We start from the raw sequence: 17,621 nt of genomic DNA on the forward strand, positions 1-17,621 counted from the left end.
ACGGTCAGGGGGACAACAGGTGGTGGGAAGCCTCCTGATATCGCTCTCGTCTGCAGGCTTGAATGTGGAGGTCAGCCTGGATGGCGAGCTCGATAACCTGGTCTAGTGTGGAGAGAGCCTTGTGAGAGACCAGCTCGCCGTTGATATACTCTGACAGGTCATGACAAAGGTATCAACCAGGGCTGCAGCAGAGTTCCGGCTGCTCTGGCTCGCTCTGTTCTGACCCCTGCCTCAAGGCTAAAAGTTGTTGTGCAGTTCTCGAGTTGGAAATCGCCAATCCAAAAACTTTGCCCAGCTCCTTTGAAAATGACTGTAAGGAGGTGCAGCGGGGTGGAGACGGCTCTCCATTTCAGCAGTGCCACAGAGTTGATCTTGGCCTGTCAGGATGGTTAATGGTAAAGGCGACTTTAACCCGCTCGGAGGAGAAGGTGTGTGGCTGAAGAGAAAACGATAAGGACGCGTTTGTCCATTTAATCTCACGGGGGAGCTCATGGTCAGGAACAGAAGGCTGGGTCGTTCACCAGGACAGAAGTGAGAAGGGAGGAGCCGAATCGAGTCGATACCTGGAAGTCTGTTTTGTCTTACATTTGGCAATTTAACATGATTATTTTGTATGTATTGTTTTTCCCTTTTTTGGATTTGCGTGCTCCACTGCAGTTTAAAAAAAGAAATTCAATTTGGGATAATGCATCTGTAGTGTACGTATTGAGCAGCTTTTTTTTTTGCTTAATTTGAATACTCCAGTCAATCATTAGGAGTCAGACCACATTATATCTATTCATATTTTCATCAAGATTAGGTCAAAAGAAAGAAAAAACCTAAATAAAGGCATTTGAATGTTGCAGATGAATGCTTTTTAACTAAACTACCGGTTTAAATTAAAACGTGACATTCTGTCATCTAACATTTTGCTCGCGAGGTGTTTTTTTTTTTATATTTGCAGGGCAACACAGTCTTAACTGGAAATCACTAAATAACATTTAGATGCACACAATAGAAATGTTCCTCATCATGGCAGTTCCTTCAGAAATATATGAAGACGCTGTAGTAGTACGGCTAAGAAGCTCGCCTCCGTCCAAACAGGAAAGGAAATGATGAGATGTTAGATTGAAGTGGACTTTTGGTCGAATACACACGACGTCTAACAGTTCATTCTGTTCTTCTCATTCTTTGAAGAAGCTTCAGACACAAAACGTACAAATCTGTTTTACATTTGCTTACTTTATTCATTACAACATCAACATCTGTAGACAGTCGAGAGTTTCGGCTTCGACCTATGGAGCGCCTTGTGAGAGTTGACAATGGCTCCAGGCTCAACATTTACTGTCAGCTGTCTTATAATTAGATCTCTCTGGATTTCCCAGGCTGTAGGTGCTTGAACAAATAAATCACACCCAGAGATCTAGCTTAAACACGATGTTCAAATTACAAATCTTTTTTCTTTTTTTCTGCGCCTGTTTGTATTTCTTTTGTTTAAACTGTGCAATAGGCAAAACAGAGCTATTTCCAAAACATAAATTGAAAACATTTAATGCATGCAAGCAGTTATAGTGACATTTGCATAATTCATAAACATGCTTGAACGATAGAGAAGGAAAAGAAAGCAATGTTCTTTCCAGGAAAGCTCCAAATTGCTCTTTCCAGATGGTCCTAATATGGAATTGACTTAATTTCTATTTTTACTGTTGACACCTGATGAAACAAAACAGCCAGAAACAAAATGTTGTCATAGTTAAATATTTGGTTTGAACTTTTGAAAACAAACAAAAAAACAAACAAAAAAACAAACGTAATTCTTGGCCCAAAAAATATTGTGTTGTATCTTAATAGCTGCCAAATCATTTGCACAAAAAAGTCACATCTGTGTATCTTTTGGTTCCTTATTTTTGATATTAGAAGTAAGGTCTTAATTGTTGACCTCTTTGATGTGTTGAACAGTTTCCAGCTCGCGGCATCTTTCACTTTTTTGGCAGAATATAAATGTTTTTTCTGTCTTCAGGCACCAGAACACACAAATGTTGACTTTCTCCACTGCTTCAACACTGTAATTGACAAAAGTGCTACTTAAAGATGAGGGAAAGCGAGAAAAATGTTAATTGTGGACAAATTACAGGGTTTGACACATGTACACTGTACAGAAATATGTTGCTCATAAAGAGTATGATTTGAAATTCTATAAAAGCTGCATTGTTTTGTCTCAGACATAACTGCACTAATTACAAGTCTGGTTCTGCAAACTTTCTATACTGGAAAGCCTCCACAGTCTATACATCACAACTGTAAACAGCGAGCCAGACTGTCGGTGGCCATGCTAATGATAAGGCATGACACAGTGAAGAAAGCAAGGCTGTTAAAAAGCAGATGTACATACCGGTACACAGATGGGATTGATACTGACGTGGCCGGAGGTGAAGCGCACGTTCACAGGCAAGCGGAAAAATATATGTGCACTAATGAGACTGGGTGGCTGGGATGACAGCTGCAGAGAGTGAGGGGGATATTTGCCATATACCAACAACACAGTGCACTCAGACTGAGACAGACACGGGAGCACGAGGAGGAGGAATCTTCTTGGATCATCCAACCGGTGGGTACTCTGCGCCTACTGTGCACTGTGGGGGGGTGAGATCGTGATTCAGGTGTAAATCATTTATATAGGCATGGCCATTATCAGTGCTTATATATATATATATATATATATATATATATATATATATATATATATATATATATATATATATATATAAAATATTGTTTGAGCAATTATACTCAATGTAATTACACCTTTTCTGGGTCTTTCATCAGGGATCATGCAGACAGTGGTGCTCCTCCTCATGATGGGAACAGTGGATCTGAGCGTCGGCCAGCGTTACAGCCAGTTCCAGTGGCTCTCCCATCTGCGAGGTCGGCGGCAGCACGCCAACCTGCAGGCTGAGGATGTGGATTGCCCCTTAGAGTGTGACTGCCCCTCACGGTACCCCACAGCAATGTACTGTCACAGCCGCAACCTCCAGCATGTTCCCTACGTGCCCTCGCACATCAAGTATGTCTACTTGCAGCGCAACCAGATCAGGGGCATCCAGGATGGGGTGTTTGACAACGCAACCAGCTTAGTCTGGATCGCCTTATTCCACAACCAGCTCGACTCAGACAAGATCGGCACAAATGTTTTTGGCAAACTCAAGAAACTTGAGCGGCTCTTCTTGGATTACAATGAGCTCACCCACGTACCTCCCAACCTGCCCAAGTCCATATCGGACCTGCGACTCAGCCACAACAAAATCTCAAAGATTCGCTCTGACTCGTTTGAGGGAATGCTCAACCTCACCACCCTTCAGCTCCAGGGCAATAACATAGAGGATGTAGGGGGTGTGTTCAAAGGACTAAAGTACTTGACCCTGCTGGACATGAGGAAAAACAAGCTGAGGAAAATCCCTGACAACCTCCCTGAGAAACTGCAGCAGCTCTATCTGGAGTTTAACAGCATTGAGAGCGTGCCAACAGGATTTCTCACCACATATCCCAAACTGCAGTTTGTCCGTTTGGCTCATAACAAGCTGACAGACACAGGACTTCCACCCAATGTCTTCAACGTCAGCACACTGATTGAGCTTGACCTGTCCTTCAATAAACTGGAGAAGATCCCTGTGGTCAGTAGAAATCTGGAGAACCTTTACCTACATGCCAATAAGATCAAAGGTATGAAGCCTTTTCTGTTACACATATTGAGTCAGTGTTTCTGGCCCCACACTTAGAGGTGGTCTTGAATAATTTCAAGGGTTTTAAAGGAATAAAGGGATTTTTTTATAAAGTGGTTTGTGACAATAAAAACTTGCTGCTGTTGATTCATGTACAGACGATTGCAGGTTTTTCTTAATTCACATTCACAAGAATATCAAATATCTGAGTGGTTTAACTGAGATGGACATTTACACCAATACAAGGGTGAATATTCTGTTTTGGGACAACAAAGAAGAACATTTTTCAATAGCAACTTTTTGTGGGGTCCACTGATGATATATTGAAGAGCGAGAACATTTTCAAAGCGAAGTGTAGTTTCCAGTTATTTCTGCCTCTACACACACAACACAACTAATACTATTATGAGTTCAGCGGTTAATACAAATTCTAAACCTCTTATAGTGCACTAAAACAAAAGGTGCATTTAAAGTCTCTGACATTTTTGACCTTTTTGATATTGATGATAATATTCATCTTACTATATTTTGCCGTTTTCTCATTAATAATGTTTGACTTGTGGAAGACTAACCATATTGTCAGATAATAGACTAAATAGAAATGTGAGAATTTACTAATATTGTCTGTTGCTTCCTTGCATTCACAATATCTCATCAATAAATTTAAATCTCATTATGCTTTTATTTCAAATTCTGAAAACAAAATTTCCCCTTTATATCCAAATTGACGTAAACATCCTGAACCGTGTTTGAGGTGAAAGATTCAACCACTAGATGACAGCAAAAGTAGGAGTTTGTAACTGTCAGCCAGTTTTTGAAGTCATGATGTAAGCCAGGTCAATATATATATACTGAGACACCCAATAAGGTCGCCAATAAAATAAATGAAAAAATACATTGTAATATAATATAATATAATATAATATAATATAATATAATATAATATAATATAATATAATATAATATAATACTTCCAGAAGAAAGAAATAGATCTTTAACTAATAAATGAACATTTATGTGAGGTGTGTGTGGAATAACAGGAGAAATACTCACAGCGGCCATTTTTCTTTGGGTTGTCTGGAGCTGATGAAACTATACAGTGAATACCTCTGTGAAATAAATGACACCTTTTTTCTTCATCCTACTCTTCTTTCAGAGTTCTCCCTGAGCAGTTTCTGCAGCACTACTGACATGGAAAACTTCTCCAGGATGAAAATGCTGCGTTTGGATGCCAATGAAATCAGCGCCAAAGACATTCCTGCTGAGGCTGCCTACTGTTTGCGGCGTGTTGCCTTCATTGATGTGTAGAGCTTTTCTCTTTTCTCATGCCAATGCTTCTCCATTTGTAACATGCATAAGGTCATTTGTCGTTACATTTACTTTTTATATGGTCGTCTCAGTCAAAATGTGATGGAAATAGTATTTTCTCTATATGAACTTTCTTGAGAGCTGTTGTTAATATTCCAGTGATTAAACAGTTCCAGTGTCAGTCAATGGGAAATACCACAGTTGTTTAATCACAAAGCCAAGATGAATGGCATCTGGACGATGAAAAGTGCACAACAGCCAGATGACTGAGATCCTTTCAAAGAGCTAAAAACAATTTCAGTCCAAGCACTCTGGCAAAATCATACATTTGCTGATAAATTTATCATTACCAACAACAACAAAGTCTGGCAAAGTATAATAAAATTGTAATCGCCGCTTGAGATTCAGTTTGGATCTTTGCCTCCACCATGTGGCACAAGGTGAGAAAACAATAGGTACAGCAGGAATGGTTGTCTAGAATTTCCTTCAATGATTTATCAGAGCTTGATATCGGATGTCTTTAAAGTTTGCCCCCCACCACCACCCCCACCCACCGACCCACCCACCCACAGCATTTTGAGCTGCAAACTCATAATAGATGATCATGTATTTTTCTCCAAATAAGCCCTTTCATGATGTTCTGACTCTTTTCTAATGATTGAACTACACTCACTACCAAAGAATGTCCTTCCTGCGTATTATTTCTGAGCTGTTGTGTTTTAGGCATTACATCAAAGAGAAAGTGTTTTTCACACATTTAGTCACACATCAACTCGGTCAGCTAAAGTTGGAACAGGCGTGACTCAGTTTGTGTCATTGTACCCAGGTTTTTAGGAATTGTATACTTGTGTGTCACTGTTTCTGTTTATTTGACTGTTTTTAAATAATTACTCAATTGAATTAAAAAGAACTACTTCAAAAATGTATATATGTTTTTTGAAATCTTTAGAATTCTCCTTTTCCTCTGATGTGAAAGCAGAGAGCCACCACCAGAAAAAGGACGGCGGCTGTTTTAATAGTTTTAACTGGTCTGTGGTAGTTCCCACGTATTTATTGTTGAGGACAACTTGTCTTTTCATCTTCCTACAGCTGCCTTTAATCCTTTGCAGAAAAGCACTAAATTCAATTATTGGGAAAATAGTTTCCTTGTTTTGTAATGGAGCAATGTCTTAGGATGAGGAATGGATTTGTGCCAGAACGACAGTGGGATTGTTTACTGATAAGCAGTAGCCTGCGTAATGAAGTGTGTTATATTGTAGATGAAGTTATATTCCCGGCTGTGCACGGTCCTGCTGTGGCTGCGAGGTCGTGCTGTGTTTTCTTCTCCGCTGCTTCATGCAAAGAAGGAAACCTAAAGCCGGCCCACATGCACAATGGTCCAAGTGGGAGTGCTTTTCTTGTTGTTGATGTTTTTCCCCTTTGAGACACAAACCAATTTATGTAATTCATCCTCATAAAACACGAACTTGGGTTGTTGCTGACTGAAAACGAGTAAGTCATGTCAACAAAGAATATACATGCAGACCACTCGCTCTCGCAATGTGATCAAGCCACTTGTCGCTACTGTGCAATGATTAAGTTCTATGCATGCCCGCGAGTAAACTGGAGCAGCACAATCTTCCCACCACACCCTGTGGTGTGAATCCATTCCTTGTACTGTAAATCTGCAAGCAGGGACTGGGATGTGTCTATCGCGGTGATTTTTTCCCCTTCCTCTCTGCCAAAAGAAACAGTTCAGGGTGTTTAAGGTGTAACACAATATTGTTCAGACTTCAAGCTGATAACTTTCATCTCATTTTGCAATGGGGGCCATATATAAAGATCTCAGGATATAATGTTTAGAAATTGGCCACGTATTAGGAAGCGGTGTCGGTTGGTCATAAAAAGAACTTAGTAGGTTTCCATAACAGTTGAGGAGCCTATTTTGGCATCGACGAAAAAGCATTTTAACAACTCATAAATTGTTAACCAGGATGAAGGCCGTAAAATGCTGTAAATCCTTTGATGAGATCATTACCTTCAATTTAAATGTGGCTCATGTATTTCAACGCATTGCTCACTTGACAGCATCACGTATTTGAACTTGTATTGATGGTTAACTTTTATTATCAACACAGTAAATGAATAGAGTCAAAATAATAAATAACTGGTGGAAATGTTTGACAAACAACATTACAAACAGCTGGTTAAGTCTTAGCAAATCGAGACACATTATTCAATGTACATGACTAGTGTAAAAATAAAACTTTTTTTAGTGAACTTAAAAAGATATCTGCAATGAGGCATAAACATAATATACACAGAATATTATAAAAAACAAAAACAAAAAAAAAAACATGGTCCATCTTTGTTCTCAGTCAAAGCAAAGCTTCTGATTAAATAGTTGTGCATGATACGTTTACACATACATACTGACATGGAGACTAGTTTATGATGGATAAAATGTACAGCTTCACAAGTGCTCTGTCTGCTGCTGCAGTGACATGTTCTTCTCTGCCTGGGGAGAATGAAAAGAACTGGGAAATGAAGAAAAAAAGATATAAAATGTGTGAGCACTGCAGGCATATTGACAAAAATATTTATGATGGACATTTGATTGTTGCCAGATTCCGGCTGTTAAACCATCTATAGCACTTTTAATGTAGGTTAGACAAATACTTACATTACTCTGGTTCCAGCTCTATGTCCTGCGTGTCACGACTTCAATCAAAATGATAAATAGACATATTTAATGACATCACTTTAATAAAAATGAACGAGCTCAAGATTTTGAACTTAAATACTCTCTCACCTTGAATTTGTACATGATCTTGGTCCATGAGTTCTCTAAAACACAACAAAACAAAACAACAGATGATTTATGAAACCAGTGAGTCAAAAGAAAAACCTAGTGAGAGACAAAATAACAAACACTTTAAAAGTGTAGAGCACATTAAAGTTTTATTTGAGGTCATTTCCAGTGTAAAACTTCGTTGAGATCCAATATAACAGGTCCAAAGCCACACCACAGCCCCTGTGTTCCTTGAATGAAGACGTTTTTGCAGCCATCAATCAAGTTTAGAGTTTGGGGTGAATTTGATGTTTTCTTTACTATGTGCCCCCACAAAGGCAGCGAGTGGAAACCAAAGGAAGTTCACAAATCATTTTGCAAAGTATCCAAGCCACAAAGTCTGGATGATCCACAGTGGACTTGAGTGAACAGCAGGGAAGCGGTGTGATAATCACGGCCAAACAATCACCCTGTGATAGACAGTTTGGTATTGTTAGCTGAAATGATTGCTTGTGTGTCTTGGATCCTCCTTCAGTCACTGCATTGTGCAAGGCTTTATATTAGCTCAGTCAAGTAGTGAGCACAGTTTGCCGGTGTCATTGTTTACCTAAGTAATGGTCATGAACTTTCTCACAGGAGTCGACTTGTTGAAACTCTTTGCTCACTTCTTTTATTTTAATTGTTTTTAGGAAAATGTGATCAACCAGCATTTGACCGGAATAACAAAACTCACGCAGGCATTGAAAACAGATTTATAATTCATATAATTTAATGAGGCACGGCAATAAGTAATCGAGGCAACAGCTTCAAATGTATTAACTTTAATGTTTAAACAACATTTTCATGGAAATGTGTTTTTTTAATGTTTCCCACTTCCTCACGAGGCATTTTAAACCCTTTTTATCCTATTATAGTTACATATTCTCACAGAGCCGACAGATGATGTCAATTAAAGTCCGAGGGGAATAAGAAGTTAGAGCCAAGGCCTTTCAGGGGCAGCGTCATTTACTTCCATATCGTTGCAGGACATAAAGAAAGCCTCTGCACGGTTCATGCATGTTAACAACTGCATTGCTATTTGTGGCTGCTTTACATTGGTGACTGTGCATTCATTTACAGATATGCAGCTCACATTATGTCACTGTGCAAGCAGCCAAACCAGTATATAAATGATCCGTAGCCCCAGAAGGAGAGTCCACTCCTGCAGGATTTTCACAAGCAAGTCTGGCTTTTGTAACTTGGCAGTTTAAAGCTCTTGAGACAGCATGATGCACAGCACAACTAAATCAAGACAGGAAACAAACATCTTCCACTTTCTCAATTAAATCAATCAGCAACAAAATAAGACTGTCATCTTTCATTATCAAACATGGCACATTCTCATGTACACAGGTTTTGTTAACCAACCTGGTGCATTTTTCAGATTCTGGTCAGCATTTACTGGTGGGTGTTGCTATTTCTACCAGTTTGAAGTTTTTATTGTCCAAGGTCTGATTGAAGCCACAGCGGCCTGGGAGAACATTAGTGCATGGATTTATCTAATTATAACAAGGAGGGGGGAAAAAAGAACCTTTAAACTATCAGAGTAACAAGAAGAATTCCCTGAATTTCAAAGAACAACTCAAGCAAAACCATTTGTTTTCCATTATCCCTGCACTGGAGCTGTAATGTGAATGTGTGCTGATGTAAGTCTCCCTTGTAGTTCTAGTGGTATGTGATAAGTCCACATTCATTTCCTGCCTCCCATCTGACGGTCATAAATTATTTAACATAACACATTTATGAATGGACAAACCACAGAGACTTTTCGATTCAGTGAATTATCACCATCACATCCGTGGCTTTTCGGTGTGTCTCACACACACACGCACACGCACACACACACACACACGTACACACCGTGCAACAATCCATCACACTCAGATTTATTGACCAATTACCTTCCAGTAAGAGTCCACTATAGGTCAGATGCAGAACGTGAAAATCTCCAAAAGGACAATAAAGCCTAGCACATAGCAGATTTACACTACAATCATCCAACCGAGAATTCCAACACTGTTCAAGAGCAAAGGTGTTCACAGCTTTCCCATCAGGAGTATTTCTTTTCTTCCCACCATGAAAAGGTAACAAAGAGGGCACATCACAGTTTGCAAAGGGACCAAAATACAGTAACTTTAAACCTGCACTGCATATGAAGACTTTGACATTTCTCCTTTTTTCTGTTGCTAAGCAAAGGTGGCTGTGCTTGAGAAACTATTAGCATAAGATTGCTTTTTCTGGAGAGTTACCAGCAATAAACTGCAGCTGGTAATGTTTCAATGCATTACTTTATTTGGGTTTTTGAGGCCGTGTTAATCCTTTTGGTTTGCTTTTTGCATTGTTTTTATGTGGTACCTATTTTTATTTGGCAAAATCATTAAGATCATGATAATGGCCTAATTAATACTGTCGACTCAGCAAGTTCAAAAGCACTGCTATGGGATTTCAGACAATACATCTCGCAAATAAGTCAACAATGGATAAAGACACTCATGAGCATGCACGTAAGCAAAACAACACTTCTGCACAAAGCAATAAGGACAGCCTTCACTTTGCTGTGTTTTGCTCAGTATTTACCATTAAGGATGGGCTGTTACTACTACAAGAGGGAGTGCCACAGTGGTGCTGCCAAGCCCTATCCTACTGCAATAAGAGGGGAATGTATGGCCAGAATCTATTCGGGCATGTGTGATTTTAAAATGGACAAAACAGAAGCACGAGTACCTTGTGTGTGATGAGACAATAGAGGGTAAGTATTAACAGCAGTCCTCCGCAGATGGATGCAGTGATAAAGCCAAGCTTGTACAGATCTCTGACCGGTCTTCTTTGAGAGGCTTTTGCAGAGTTCCTACCATAACTGTCTGCAGAAGAGAACACATGATCTTTGATCTGAGGGGCTCCAGACATCTGCATAACTCATCATCGAATATTCCAAAAGACTGAAATTCCCACCTGTATAATACTCTGTGGGTGTCTCTGAAGTTTGCTCTGTAGTTGAGTCAAATATTTCTGTGTATTCGTGCTGACATCTCCAGTCAACTGGTGCATCGCTGGTTGTCACCAGTTCCCAGTAAACAAACAACACCTCCAAAGCCCTCCTGAGTGCGTCTGAAGGAGAGCCTCTGTATGTCATCTCAAAACTCTCCGGTTTGTCCTGGAGCAGATTCCAAAAAACATGTCTTAAAGCTTTTCCCAATACTTTCAGATTTATCTCTTTTCACAGAACTATTCCTTCACATGGCAGATTTCACTTTTATGTTTTACATCATTTTGACTTAAATTCATTGTTTAAGAGAAATTGACTGCCAGATCACTACTCAGAAGCACTCACCTCGACCTCTTCGTTTATCTGAGGCACACATTTTTGAGAATAGATGTTGAGAATGAGCGCTCTCAGAGACTGAACATAGCCGTCATTGACTGAACCCCGGTTGTATTTGAAGTGGGTGGTGAGGAGCTCCAGGATCCACGGTAAAGCAGCTTTCACAAAACAACATTTGCTCTGTGGGAAATCAGAGCACAGAGTAGTCAACATCAAACCCACAGCATAATTAATGGACAGTTTGAATCCAAGATTTTCAGATCAAAAAAACCCATAAAACAAATGTTGCTTTACCAAACTTCTCCGCTCAATGAATGTGTAGGTTATTGAGCACCCACTTCTTAACTGGTTGTCCATCTGCAAAAATAACAGGGAGAAGACTTCAGCCTGGGCTGCCTTTCACAATCTTTTGAGATGTTTTTGTAACACCTACCAGTTGCCTGACTGTCAGCAGGTGCTCTCTAGTGATGGAGTGTCTGCATGGACCAGGGATCTCAGCCATAGTCAGAGGGAAGCTCAGGAACATAAGCACACACAGACACTTTACCTGCAACTGACACAACTGCATGTTATCTTCACGCCACCAATTGCACAAATCTGGAAAAACTACGGCAGCTTCACATTATTCTCTCGGATAAATAATGCAGGCAATAAAAGAGCTGACGCATTAAGCATTAACTCTTAAACTGATCTGTCTTCAACAAAAACAGAAAATCTTAAATCTATCTGACACCATGATCTTGTTTTTCTTTTCTTTTCTTATGTTTTATTTAACTATATATATATATATATATATATATATATATACACACACACAAAAAAGTACAATGCAAGCCAGAACATTTGGACAGTAGGAATGTGAACAAGGCATGTTTTCCCACCCAATATCCAGCTGAACGTGCAGAGAACTGTCACTAAAAACATCAACAAAGCTTTCTTTCCACCACCCTGCACACTACTCGTGTGTCTGCTGCTTAAACCAAGTATCGGCTTTCAATCTGCGTAGTGTGAGAATTGCCTCTTCGCACCGTCCGACGTTCAACTGAGTGTGACCTCAGAAGAACCTGGCCTGGGTTAGATAAGCTCCAGTTGTGGTCAAACACTGCCCTCTACCATGACGGGCTGGCCAGTGAGAGTAATATGCAAAGATTCCTGCTGGAGCCGATGATGCCTGCTGCAGCACCTTTTGGGAAGCATGACGGTAAAATAGTCTCCAGATGGATTTAATCTTTTTACTCAGGATTAAAACATGGTGACAAACATATGGGCTTCCCACTGTGGGCAGAACATATGCACTGCAGGAGGGTTAATCGATAACCATTCTCTTAACTCACTTAACCTGAGAAGCGTTTGCGGTAAACATTAAAGTTTCACGTAGGAAAAACACTGAGCCAAAACAATGAAATATGATTTTTGTGTTCCAAAGTCGACTTCTGAGTTGTATTAGCACATAAAAGACATTTCTCTGAAAACCGCTGGGAAGGAAAATGCTTTTTTTTTTTTTTTAATTTATATAATTTCTTGCCTGTTCCTCATATAATACTAAGCTGGAAGGTTTCGGTCCGTGAATTGTGAAGAATAACTCTCATCCAATCCCATGAAAATGGTTGCCAAAGGGAACAAGCAACATTCAAAAAGAGTTGTCAAAGTTTAAACTTTCAGAGCAAATCTAAAACAATACTCAGAGCCATTTGAAGCCGAAAGGTTAAAAGATTTGCCGAACAAACAAGTTGCTTCATGTGAGCCGAAAGACTTTCATGCAAGACAACTATTGGGAACCCACTTAATGGCTGATAACGATACACAATCAAATTAATGTAATCTAATAAAACTATTGATTCGGCTGGTATGTGGCAAATGCAGGAGCACATGATGCAAATGTCACCTATCACATGGTTTGTTTTCTCCATGCAGCTCATATCTGTATGTAGGTCAGTAATCACAACAATCAAGCATCAAACCTGACTAACTCAAGCTCTCATCTTTTCTTGCTCTGAGTCTGCTGGAGGTGAACGCTGTCTTGACGGCACCGATTACAGAAATTCTCACCTACCTTTGCTTTGCTCTGAGTCAGGTTTGACACAAGGATGGTCATCTGGTACGTGTTTGACAGTGGAAAACACCAAACTCCTCTGTCACACACATTGAAGCAAAAAGATCCTTTTCATATATTCAGTTCCACACCACAGAAAGGAATTTGCCGTTAAGTAAATCTGACACTTCGTCATGTGGCGTTGTTCTTCAAAGCACTGCCTGACGTGCTCCTCCTCCACAGAGTAAGTTCAAACTGAGACTAACTGTTTCAGCTGACAAACAGACCATTTAAAGACCTCCCACCTCCGTGTGCCTGACAGGACGCACCAACCATGTTGATGTAAATGACATTTCACTTGTTTGGGTTGCAGATTGAGATTGATTGACTGATGTCAAATCTAGGTCTGTAGTCCAGAAATGAAGGGAGAAAAGCTATTCCGTAGATTTAAGTTTATAAAAAAAAAAGGGGGGGGGGGGGGGGGGCAGCTTCTGAGAGCCTAAGGCAGATGGTAACATCTGTTCTTACTCTGAAACTCAATTCCTTAAAAGTAACTCTCAGATAAACATCTTTCACCAGGGTGCTTTGCACCTTGGTTTTTCTCGGGAGAATACGTGATGTGATTGAAAGGACCTAACAAAGACAAATTGGATGTTCTCAGCCATCATAAAGACGCTCTACAGATAATCTTGCACACGTTGTTGATTATTCTGGCACACCTTGTCAGAGACAGGTGATGGACCATGTTGCTGTAGGAATCCAAACCTTTTCTGTTTCACTGTGCGGGAAAACCTAAATGCATTGACACGTTCTGCTCAAACCCAAGCAAACCCAAGGGAAAGACACAGGCTAGGATGGAAGTGCATTCATGAGTCGTTCGTCGGGGAAATACTTGTTATTGCACATTAATGCAAATTACTGAGAGAGAGAGAGAGAGAGAGAGAGAGAGAGAGAGAGAGAGAGATTTTGGAATCTGCAACTTTATTGGTGGCACAGGGTGACTTTATACGCAAACTCATATCAACTCTTAACATTAACAATTCTTTCTGCATTGGAGCCCCTGATTTGATTATTTTCTAGGCTACAATTCTATTGCTTGAGGTAAAGGGGGTCCAGAGAGAGCTGACATTGCTCACAGTACGATGAAGGTCCTCTGCTTAAACATGATCAGAACAGACTGTATGTCCAGGATCCCTCTTGTTGTCAGTGCAGTGGCTCAAAGAGGGTTCCATCATTAAATCAAACCCCTTTAGACTTAATTGACATGCTTGGATGGGTATCTTCCTGGAGGGAGCCCTCTGCTTGCCACTTTGTCAATCACCTAAATTATTCAAGAAAAAAAACTAAAAACCTCTGCATATGTGTGAGTTGATGACTCGGTTTGCTGTGCACACACACACACACACACACACACACACACACACACACACGCACGCACACACACACACACACACACAGTAAAACTGTATCCTTTTCTATGTTAAGTTTCATACAAATTTTATTATGTGAATCGACATTTAATTTTTGTACTCTTTGCATTTTTTGTCAATTTGCTTCTCCTTTTAATATTTTCTATTGGTTAAAATTTTTTTTTTTTTTATAATTTTCAGTCTTTTTTTGTCATTTAATGTTTTCTGTCTCACCTGTTTCCTGTTTTATTTTGAATCCTGAAGCTGCACCTCATTTCAGGCTAATTGTTTTCCCCTCCCGTGTCTGATTGTCGATCACCCTCTGATGTGTTTCACCTGGCGACTGCGTTATACATTGGGCTGCAGTTCTGCGTTGTGTTGCCAGTTTGTCTATGTTTCAGTTGTTCCCGCGGCCTTGAAGGTTTTGTGTTTCATGTTTGGATTGTGGATTGTGAGCTTCGCCAGCACTATGCCTTGGACGATTGTTAGACACACCACTGTGACCGGCTCTGACCTCTAACTGAACAATTAGGTTCCTTCTGGCTGCTTGAAGCCCCCCCCCAACTCAATAAAGCAAGGCGCTAGTCTCATAAACGGTGTCCAGCCTTCTGAGTCCATTTTATCTCGAACACATTTTTAGCTGTTTTACACATTACATCAAACATTTTAGTGTTTAGTCATTTTATCTGCTCTCACAGTTTTGATCCTTTTAGACAATTTAGCTGTTTGTTTGTTTTTTCAGTTTCAGCTGTTTCTATCAACCTTTGCTATTTGTGTTATATTTATTTTGCCTTTTTTTTGTAGTATACCCAATTATCCATATTAAGAACTTTGGTTTGTTTTAGCCATTTCAGCTATTTTAACTTTTTAGGACATTTTAAATGAGGTGATGAAACTACTTTTGGAATTGTGCAAATTATGTGAAAAGTGTGAAAACGAAATAAAAATCAGCACAGATCTGAGCCACCAGGGGTCATCAAGAGATCAATTAAAAATGATTGTACTGCAGGCATTACAACTGCCTACAAAGTGTATTTGCTTCTCTCCAGTTCCTCACACATTTAACACACTCTGAACTCTTCCCGCTGCCTTTGTGGCTTCTGATGCACATTCCTGAATTCATAGTAGGACTGTAAGTGGAATACAGCAGTAATGGAAGTTTTTCTGTGGTCCTATAGCAGCTTTCTGTGGTCAGATTGTGACATTTAGTGGTCACACATGGTATGTGCCAGTATATTTTCATATATGGAAGTAGATTCTTTATATTAGCTCCATGACAAGCCCAAAAACTAAAAAAAAAAAGAAAAAGAAAAAATGCATCTTACTGTTCGGAAAATGTAATAAGTAGTTTAAGCTTGGAGCTGTACCTATAATGTTTCCACTCTATTGAACGTTTATTATTTGAATCATCATCAGATAAAAACTACAAATAAATGCAACAAGTTGGAACACTTAATTGACAAACAGTTTGTATATTTTTAATTGAATTCATATTGAGCAAAATTGAGAAGAAGTAGGTTACCCATAGAACTTTTGAATCCACCCCTCCAGGATAATGAATTGCCCGCCGCTGGTATAGCATGACAGGCACTGTGGATGTGGGATAATATTGATTGCAGAGAAATGACTTTGGGATGAATAAGCTACTTTATCTTCCTTCAAAGGAACTTAATTACAAAATAGCCTTTGAGACAAGTTTTTTTTTTATTCTATTTGGTTTTTTACTTGTTTTAATCATGCTTCTGCTGACAGTGGGATCCTGAGCAGGGCAGAGAGAGACAGCAGCTCTGGAGCTCTTTACCTGCAAGATAAAAGCAGTAACAAGCTCACTGAAAGTTCAGCAATTCTAAATATGTTCCTAATTTAATAGTTGTATTCAGTTACTTACTAGATATTGACATAAAAGTGACATTACAGTTAATTTAGCGTTATTTCCAACAAAGCTCATTAATGTTAAAGAGAAAGTGTGACGGAGGAATATCTCAACACTCAGAAGTGAAAATCACAATCAAACACTAACTAAGCGACGAACGAGTGTGCAAACATTGGTCAGTGTGAGACGAAGCTGTTGGAAGTTCATTCTGTAACAAGAACCCTTTTTTTTTTTAAGATTTAACAGCCAGCATCTGTTTCACATAAGCTGATTGCTACTTCTGGTCTTGTTTTTTTTTCTGTTTACTTTTGGAGAGAGAGCCAAAGACATCACATCCAATCTGGACAAACTTGTCATCCAGCCTTCTTACTCAACTCAACCCAATCCCTCCATCACACACCTCAGAAAAAAAAAAGTCATGATCTATGTATTCCCACACAGCTCACCCATCAATATATATGGAAATTAATCTTCTCTCTTTGACAGAGTCACAGAGGTCCTTGTCATCTTGTCCATTTGTCTCCCTCACCACAACTTTGTTTCATCAATCCCCTTTAAACCTTGCAGTGAATTTTTTTGGCCCAACCTCTGCAGCCTCGACCTCTGCAGCCTCGACCTCTGCAGCATGCACATGTGCTTCTTTCATCATCATCATCAAAAAAAAAAAAAAGAAGCTAATTATATGTTATACAGGATAAAAAACAACAGCAAACAACTGAATTATTATTATCAACACTTCAGACATCCTCTGATTTCTGCAGTGTTGCCTGGCTGTAACTTTAGTTAAGGCTTCTAGGGGAGGTATACATTTCTGATTTTAATCGATGCATGCAGCACAGTATGTCCAAAATACAACCTCACTGTCTTGGAACGAAAACTTCCCCAGCTGCAATGAGGTAAAACTGCTCGTGATGTAATGTTTGTCCCCAGTTTCATTTCAAAAAGGAAATTTCTGACACTTTGAGAAATGCCTTTTCTTTTTTACTAAGCATAATTTTGTCAACTGGGGACGGAAGCAGATAACCTTTTTTTTTTCTTTAAAGATAAACCCCACTCGTACATTTTAGTCAAATGTAATTTCCTAATCATTTGAGAGATCCTGGGAGGAGATGGGTGTTTTTCTCTAGACAGAAACAAGATGACTACTGAACTCGTCCTTTATATAATTTG

General features: G+C 39.5%; 2 protein-coding genes across 5 annotated transcripts; one reads left to right on the forward strand and one right to left on the reverse strand.

Moving 5' to 3' along the window:
- The first annotated feature begins 2,458 nt into the window (after positions 1-2,458).
- Positions 2,459-5,187, forward strand: fmodb (fibromodulin b). 2 transcript variants are annotated; one of them, XM_080470332.1, is made up of 3 exons: positions 2,459-2,587; positions 2,806-3,699; positions 4,855-5,187. In XM_080470332.1, exons 1-3 carry the CDS (start codon positions 2,473-2,475, stop codon positions 5,004-5,006), a joined length of 1,161 nt encoding a protein of 386 aa, XP_080326458.1. In that variant the 5' UTR covers positions 2,459-2,472; the 3' UTR covers positions 5,007-5,187. The 2 variants fall into 2 exon arrangements, with proteins under 2 accessions (XP_080326458.1, XP_080326459.1); XM_080470333.1 differs by having other exon boundaries at positions 2,522-2,639.
- Positions 5,188-7,085: 1,898 nt separating this feature from the next.
- Positions 7,086-13,432, reverse strand: csf1b (colony stimulating factor 1b (macrophage)). 3 transcript variants are annotated; one of them, XM_080470336.1, is made up of 9 exons: positions 13,191-13,432; positions 11,571-11,652; positions 11,432-11,494; positions 11,147-11,317; positions 10,768-10,969; positions 10,540-10,676; positions 7,798-7,832; positions 7,669-7,706; positions 7,086-7,522 (listed from the first exon to the last, which is right to left on the reverse strand). In XM_080470336.1, exons 2-8 carry the CDS (start codon positions 11,637-11,639, stop codon positions 7,670-7,672), a joined length of 714 nt encoding a protein of 237 aa, XP_080326462.1. In that variant the 5' UTR covers positions 11,640-11,652; positions 13,191-13,432; the 3' UTR covers positions 7,086-7,522; position 7,669. The 3 variants fall into 3 exon arrangements, with proteins under 3 accessions (XP_080326462.1, XP_080326461.1, XP_080326460.1); XM_080470335.1 differs by having other exon boundaries at positions 11,571-11,684; XM_080470334.1 differs by having other exon boundaries at positions 11,571-11,690.
- Positions 13,433-17,621: the final 4,189 nt, after the last annotated feature.

The sequence above is a fragment of the Lipophrys pholis genome (genome assembly GCF_963383615.2).
Source record: "Lipophrys pholis genome assembly, chromosome: 8".
Taxonomy (NCBI): domain Eukaryota; kingdom Metazoa; phylum Chordata; class Actinopteri; order Blenniiformes; family Blenniidae; genus Lipophrys; species Lipophrys pholis.